At 26.8% G+C, this 9,030-nt stretch overlaps 1 protein-coding gene across 2 annotated transcripts; it reads right to left on the reverse strand.

Annotated features, from left to right (window-relative positions):
* Positions 1-6,995: 6,995 nt before the first annotated feature.
* On the reverse strand, positions 6,996-8,568 carry LOC126554042 (uncharacterized). 2 transcript variants are annotated; one of them, XM_050209158.1, is made up of 2 exons: positions 8,074-8,568; positions 6,996-7,503 (listed from the first exon to the last, which is right to left on the reverse strand). In XM_050209158.1, exons 1-2 carry the CDS (start codon positions 8,299-8,301, stop codon positions 7,234-7,236), a joined length of 498 nt encoding a protein of 165 aa, XP_050065115.1. In that variant the 5' UTR covers positions 8,302-8,568; the 3' UTR covers positions 6,996-7,233. The 2 variants fall into 2 exon arrangements, with proteins under 2 accessions (XP_050065115.1, XP_050065114.1); XM_050209157.1 differs by having other exon boundaries at positions 7,000-8,568.
* Positions 8,569-9,030: the final 462 nt, after the last annotated feature.

Here is a 9,030-nt window from a genome sequence, read left to right on the forward strand (position 1 = left end):
CATAAATATGTAAGTAATTTGTTACTTAATTTGTTTTTAGGTTCCATACAAGAAACCTAAGCTTAAAGAAAATGCCATTCCCTGTATTTTTCCTGGACCTGCATACCTATCTAAGCGAATTACAAAAAGAAAACCACCAACTGAACGACAGAGTCCATTAAATAATAAAAAAGAAATTAAAATGAATTACGATGAAGATAATATATATGATGATTTACCTACAAAAATTGAAAATTTATATGACAAAATAAATATTTTGGCTACTGATGGTACTTTGCAGACTTATAGCTCCTGGTCCAATACTACTGTAAAGACCAGGAATACAATTCCCAATTTCAATTTTTCAGTTTTCTGCATGGGAGATCATTTTTCCGTTATTGAAAAATCAATAAGTGTTGCAGAAACTGGTGATGTCACTTTTGGAATTCTTGGTAAGAAGATTGATTCACAACAGCTTAATATTACTCCAGCCAAAACTATAGATGATTTTGTAAATAACATCAAACAATTTGAAGATATAAATGTGTGCCATGGAGGACCATCAGTGAACAATTTTCCTAAAGCTCCTACTTCATTATGTGTAGTTAATACTCTCGGAAAACTTCAACATTTCAGTAGATAACCGTGGTTCGGAGTAATACAATGTCTTAGTAGTATAATATAGTCGTAGCACTGGTGTTATCCCCGCTAAAACGATGATTAAAATGTCATGATAATATAATAGGAACAAATAGTCTGATAACGAATATGTGATAAGAATTACGAACGGTTCAAAACAAACCGTTATCACGGTTCACCGCATTTAAATTACATAGGCAAGAAATTATTTGAACTAGATATTCATTTTTAATATATTTCTGTTCAATTGTTAGCCTAATGACCATTCATTATTTAAAATATACATGTTTTGACAAATTTTAATTCAAAAACCTTAAAAATTGGTGTATTTATTCGGGAAAAAATTGAATTTTATAAAAGTAAATATTGAAGCAGAACAATATTGTGTATAGATTACCAGCTACTACTTCCACAGATTAATTAAATTATTTAATCTGTGCTACTACACTAAATAAAAGTTAAGTGTACCCAATTACAAAAATTAAATGTTTGTTTTTAGTATTAAAAATTTGTAAATATGGTTCAGTGTTGGGTTCCGTTATGTTCCCATATTTCTAATAGAGAAAACTGTAAGTTTTTTAGGTTCCCTGCAGATGATGTACTACGTAATAATTGGGCCAAAGCAGTAAGGTAGATATCTTGTTAACATTAGTTCAGTTTTTATACTATATCAAAATAATATATTATTTACTATTTATATTGGTAACATTTCCTTGTTATTATATGTAGAAGATCAGATGCTATACCCACAAAAAATACAAAAATTTGTAATTGTCATTTTAAAGAAGGATTAAAAATCAATGGTCCTAGCATTTTTTCGTGGAATAAAAATTCACATTTTAATTTTGCTTCTCCAGAAAAGTATGCTATAATATCTTTTTGTAGTTTTTTCCAAGTTTAATTTTGATGCACATCGATATGTTGTGACAATTAATTATGTCTATGTTAGTTCCCAGAGTGGACCAATGGGGTAAGTTGCCAATGGGTGGAAACAAAAAAATACTATTTAAAATTATCATAAATCCTTTCTCTAAAAAAAAGATTTAATTTGAATCAATAAAAATTTAAAATCTTTTATTAATTTTATTTTATTAATCTTTTATTTAATAAAAATTAATTAAAAATATTTACTGATAAATGTTACCTATATTTAAATTACCTAAATTAATTATTATTTTCTGTTTCCTCCAAACTAATGCTCAAGTTTTTTTTTCTTACTGTGCAATCAAAAACTAATCTGGACCAAAATATGGAGACATCTTATTGTTGCTCCAAGGTCTTCAATTATGCTACTGTGTTAAACCGTGTTTGTGATTACTAACATTTTAAGTAAACTTATTTTTAGTTTAATTATAAATTTTATGGTTAAACTTTGTCATAATACTTTTGTATGTTTCGATAATTGTTATTTTTATGTGTAGAGAAATTTTTATTGAATTTGTAAAACATTATATATGTCCAAAATATTATTTTTATTAGATACCTAGTGCATAAACTATTTGTAATTACTAATATATCTATTATTAAATGTAGATGAAGATGATTGATTTAGAATAAATTTTTCCATCAATTTTATGTTGTATTTTATTTAATTAATTAATTAACATTCCTGTAGAATAATGATATTTTTAATATTAAAGGCGCCAAAAAGTACTGAAAATGATATTGATAATGATGAATCTGTGAACACTTAACTTAATTGTGAAATTGAAACTGTAAGTATGCCCAATGAAGAAGAAGCTTCCAGTAACAATGTTATAATAGAAAAAAATCAATTAATTGAGTCACTTCAATCTAAAAATGATAGTTTAAAAAAGGAAATTATTTTTCTTAAAAACCGTTCTTTTGGTTACCATTCTATAGAATCCAATGGAAAAATGTTTGATTTTTATTGTGGCATTACTAAAGTTATGTTTGATCTTATTATTGAATTGGTTTCTAAAGTTGAAATCAATTATTATTATACTTGGAGTGTGAAGAAGTTATGTTTAAATGACCAAGTTCTAATGACTCTAATGAAATTAAGATTAAACTTATGTTATACAGACTTAGCATTCAGATTTGGTATTAGTGAATCTACAGTTGGCAATATTGTAATGATGTGCGTTTAAGCCATCATATCTTTTAAATGTTAAGTATTTTAGAAAATAATTATAATAATTATTAGCAATTAAGATTAAGCACACACACACATACACACACACATTAAGATAGCATATTATAAGAATTCCAGTCTGCCGTTCAGGCGGGCATTCGCGTTATTATTGTCTTCTTGTACAGACGGCCAAAGGCGAGTTTAAAAAGACTACGCAGATCGTCTGGACAGGAAGATATAGTTAAATAGTTATAAATGTTTGTAATAATAATTAAATATATATATATTAATGTGTATCAAAAAAATTAAATACAATTAACAAGTATAGTGATTCAAAGAAAAAGATTTTTTTACTTTAAAATATAAATCGGTCACCTAATTCTATATCTCAGACGAAAGCCACGATTTCAACAGACAAGTCGACACGGGAATCGGAGAGGTAATATAAGTTATGGTTATTTAATAAATAATAAATTTAGAAATATACAATCTCCCCCGATTAATTAAGTAAGCCTTATTTTCAAATCACTACAAAGTGGCGCCCACCTAGAGGCTCTTACCACGTTTAAAGCCCCCGAAATAAAAAAAATCTAAAAAAAAAAAAAAAAAAAAAAAAATAATTAATCTACAAAATAAAAAAATTAAATAATAATAAGAGTATATAAATAAATTAATATAAAAATATTATTTTATAATTATAATAAAACGAATTAATGCCTAAGTTTTCCATTTTTTTCCCCTAAAATCATTATAATTATATCTTCACAAATTATATTATAAAATAATCTATTTAGTGTTATATAAAAACCAAAAAAAAAAAAAAAAAAATACAATAATAATAAAAATTTTCATAAATGTCACAAAATAATAGTGATCAGGAAAATGAAATAGGAGAACCAATTTTTGTCTCACTATCAAATGAAATAAACAAATTTAAGAAACCTCAATTAATTTTAGAATTAAATAAAAGAAATTTAAATAGTGTGGGAACAGTTGCAGAACTCAAAAATAGATTATTAAAATATTTAAACGGTGAATCTTCCTCGGACGATTTTGGAACAAAAAATAAAAATTATCAAAACTTAAATAATCAAACCGAAACGAACCAAATGGATAGTAAAAAACTCTATTTTAAACCTAACATATTTTCCGATTCCTCATCTGATAGTATCGATGCATTTTTAAAAAAATATCAAAGAGCAGCTTCTATTAATGGCTGGTCTGAACAAGAAAAATTGCTATACATACCTGCATTCTTAGAGGGCCCAGCACTAACTTTTTATGAAAACATCGAACATCAAAATTTCAATAACTGGGCTGATTAGAAAAACAACTTCGAAATGAATTCGAGCACATTGCTCATAAAGATATGCCTCGATTATTACTCGAGAAAAGAAAACAGTTAGACGATGAACTACCTATGGCATTTATTAATGAAATCGAATCACTTTGTAGACGTATAGATTCTGAAATGGCCCAACAAGAAATAACTAGATATATAATGAAGGGTCTTAAACCAAATATTGCGAGATACATTGGAATATTAGATAATTCAACACTAAAATTATTAAAAGACAATATAAGAAAATACGAAATGGTAGAATTTATGGTAACGGGTGAAACAAATCAATCGCCTTCCGAAATAAAAACTGACATTATCACCAATAAATTAAATCAAATTTCAAATGAATTCAATGAGAAAATAAATCTGCTTAATGAAAATAATAATAAATTTAAAAACGAAATGGAAAATATTATAAAACCCCAAATTCAAAATAATAATCTTAATAAGCCCAACAATTTTAAAAAGAATCGTAATTTTCTACCAAACAACAATATAAATAATAACAATATAAAAAAATGTAATATATGCTTTAAAAATAATCATACCATGGAATTTTGTTATTTTAAAAACAAAAATAATTCAAATAACAATGATAAAATGCAATGTACAATTTGTTCTAGAAATAATCATTCTACAGAAAATTGCCGATTTAAAAATAACCCGATTAATTGTCAATTATGTAATATGATAGGACATTGCCGGTGTACAGCGGCCGCCCCTTTGGGGCTATTCGGCTGAGGCTGAGTACGTAAATGCGGCAAATGTAATGGTGCAGAGAGGAGGGGACCCGCGTATGTCGTCGTCGTCGTCGTCGTGGTCGAAATTATAGAATAATTTGAGCAAGCACCCAGTTCTTTTCCTCGCGCGATGACGTCATAATTGGGCGGCCATGTAAGGTGATTGCTCCACGTGGATCCGTTATCATTTTCAATTAAAAAAACTATAAACTGTGGTTCTTAGAAATTGCATACGATATGGTAATAAAAATACCTATATTATGCATTTTTATTTTTTCGATATCTTGTCGAGTCGCTGTGTCGCTGTTGTACTGCCCCGTAGTGTATAATTTTCATGCCATTATTATTATTAGTATTAGTGTAAAACACGTGCTTCTAATACTTATTAGTTATTACTTAAAAACTGAACAGAAATCGCGTATAATAATTATTTGTTCATTGCGGCCATCTTAGGGTAAGTACCTACCTTTATTAATAAAAGTATAATACATTTAAAGCCGTGTCCTCACCAAAAAACATTTTTCAGCAACATTTATTTCCGACATTGTCGTCTAAAAATATTTATGTTTTATGAGTGGAAATCGCCAAATTGGAAACATAGTCGACGATAATGTCAAAAACATGACGTGATTCCGTCAAATGTTTCTTTGGTCTGGATGCGGCATAATGTTTTAGTTATCTTAAGTGCAAATTATTATAGTTATATTGATTTTATTCTCATAATATCTACGAGTTGTCAAATAGTTATGCCCTACGCATTTAACTTTATACACAAATATTATAGTTTAGTGGTAGGTAATGCAACTTTTATTTTTTTTTTTTTTAAATAATAACTAAATATTTTGTCAAATATCCATGTATTTTTCCCAATTCCATCTTATTAAACATTAGCTTTAGTGATTTTATTATTTATTTTAATTTATTAACGAACATATTATGTAAAAATTAATTTACAAATTATATAGGTATTACAGTGATAGCAGCAATTATAATAATGGTACTTTTTTAAAATTCCAATTATTATAAGTATAATATAGCAATAACGATTAAAAAACTAAAACAGTTAAACAATAGGTACATTTACCTACAATAACCAATTAACATAATTAATTAATTTTACATAATATAAATTAAGTGAAAAAAAAAGACAAACTATTTCAATAGGTACTTATAACTAACAATTAAATAATTGATCATTAGGAAATGTATTACTAGGTAGCAGACTTCTGTTTTATTTTAATAGCAGAACATGTTAAATATTTTTTAGAAGATACAGTTATTAATACTTATGTACCTACCAATAAACATCATTTTAACTTGGAAAATTATTATTAAAATTAACCTACATTTGCATTTATTCTCTGGGTATATTTATTATATTTTATCTTATATATTATGCTTATGTGTACTATATTGATAATGCTTAAAGATACACACCTTTTCAATTATAATCTAATATTTTATTAGTTTAAATAATCAAACTATTTTTGAAACTTTGAAATCATATAGTGTTGTTTCCTTATAACAGTTTAAGTTTATGTTTATATTACTATTAATTTATTTACAACATTTATAAATATGTATTTAAATAAATCCATATTAATGTATTATTTACTCAATAATCAGTTAATATATATAATTAATATTTATTATATTAATAAAAGAGTTAATAAAAAAAAAATATATATACAGTGTGATCACGCTAAGAGGTACCACTAAATATTTCAAAACGATGACCTTGTATAGAAATGGGGTTTTTACTAAATGAAAGATAGTACTTAAATACACATTTATTTATGATATTCAAATTTTTAAACTTTTTGGTGTGCGCATGCGCAATACAACTTACATTTTTTTAATGGAAACACTACTTTTTTTTTACATATTCGGATAGATTTTTTTTTTTAAAACGTTTTTTGTATAAAAAGTTTTTTTTCTATTTACAAAACTGACAAAGTTAGAGATGTCAACATTTGAGTTTTTGCATAATTTTATAATTTGCATAATTTTAAACGAAATGTTCACTTATAATTACTGGAATAAAAAAAATATTGCCAAATTAATACCTAATTATACCTTATCTGTTTATAAATAATAATTAATAATATCGTACGTCGTCTTGATGGATATCCCGAGTACCTGTGTGATATAATTTTTGTTTAGTAAACTGCTATAATACGATTACAATTTTAACTATTTTTATAGGTAGTGGAATTTTATTTTATTTTTCAATAGTTCTAATAACGATAAGATAACCAGATTAATAATAATAATAATAATAATAATAATTAAGAAATAATACATTTGAAGTAATTAAATAATTTTTAGTGTACAGTATTTTTTATTCCCTTAACTAATATTAATAAATTAAATGTTCTTATAACAAAATAGTTATAAACTGCTTGTAATAGTTATATTAATGTTGTAAAAAAATTAATTTATCTTATAAACTGTTCAAAATGTCCACCATTATGTTCTAAACATGATTCGAATCGCTTCAAAAATTCAGTCGAAGTTGACGCGTTGATTTGTTCCTCACTTAAAATTTGACATGCTGCCTGTATTTTTTTTTTTAAGTCTTGAACATTGACAGGTGGATCTTTATAAACCACTGTCTTCAAATGTCCCCATAAAAAAAAATCTAATGGCGTTAAATCTGGGGACTGTGCCGGCCAAGGAACCACGCCATAAGTACCAATCCAGCGGTTCTGAAATATTTGATTTAATTTTTGTCTAACAATAATTGCATTATGTGCTGGTGCTCCATCTTGCTGAAAAAACATATGTTCTCGCGTGTCTAACGGAACATCATCCAATAGTCCTGGTAGTTCGTTGGTTAAAAAATTTAAATATCGCCTGCCATTAAGCGTGCCATCATAAAAGTACGGTCCTATAAGTTTCCCACCAATTAACCCACACCATACATTAATACCCCAGACTGTTTGAAAATTAGTTTCACGTGACCAGTGTGGGTTAGTGTCATCCCAGTATCGATGATTTTGTTTATTCATTATACCATTGTTAATAAATTTTGATTCATCACTCCAAAGAATACGATTGACAATTAAAGGGTTATAATGAAACTGAATATTAAACCAAGCTATAAATTTTAATCTACGAGTAGAATCTCCTGCACGCAAATGTTGGACAAAATCACATTTATACGGGTGCATTTTGTGTTTTTTTAGAATTTTTTGGACATAACCATATGAAACTCCAATTTCGCGAGCAATATGCCTAATTGATGAACGTGGATTAGCTCGTATGTATGCTAGTACCTGTAATTCTGTATCTTCGTCAAATACTGCTCTACGCCTTTGTTGGTTGATTTGTCTGCCAGGAAATCTCCCTTCTTGATTTAATCCTTGTAAAAGTCTTAAGATGTAATTATGAGGAGGATGGTATCTTTCTGGGAATCGTTCGGAATACGTCCTAGCACATAGACGTACATTACGTTGGCATTCGCCATAAATTAACAGCAACTCTACTTTTTCAGCGTTATTCATATTTAAACAATAACAAAATTATAAAAACACTAAATAACCAGATATTACACGAATATCACATAAACTTTGGTATGGGTCTAGTTAAAGAATAAAACCAAAATGATCTTTTTCTTAAAACAAAATATCTTAATAGTTACATTATCTGATTATCTTATCGTTATTAGAACTATTGAAAAATAAAATAAAATTCCACTATAAAAATAGTTAAAATTGTAATCGTATTATAGCAGTTTACTAAACAAAAATTATATCACACAGGTACTCGGGATATCCATCAAGACGACGTACGATATTATTAATTATTATTTATAAACAGATAAGGTATAATTAGGTATTAATTTGGCAATATTTTTTTTATTTCCAGTAATTATAAGTGAACATTTCGTTTAAAATTATGCAAATTATAAAATTATGCAAAAACTCAAATGTTGACATCTTTAACTTTGTCAGTTTTGTAAATAGAAAAAAACTTTTTATACAAAAAACGTTTTAAAAAAAATAATCTATCCGAATATGTAAAAAAAAAGTAGTGTTTCCATTTAAAAAAATGTAAGTTGTATTGCGCATGCGCACACCAAAAGTGTTAAAAATTTGAATATCATAAATAAATGTGTATTTAAGTACTATCTTTCATTTAGTAAAAACCCCATTTCTATACAAGGTTATCGTTCTGAAATATTTAGTGGTACCTCTTAGCGTGATCACACTGTATATAATATATATGTATAA

The sequence above is a fragment of the Aphis gossypii genome, unplaced genomic scaffold (genome assembly GCF_020184175.1).
Source record: "Aphis gossypii isolate Hap1 unplaced genomic scaffold, ASM2018417v2 Contig00407, whole genome shotgun sequence".
Lineage (NCBI taxonomy): Eukaryota > Metazoa > Arthropoda > Insecta > Hemiptera > Aphididae > Aphis > Aphis gossypii.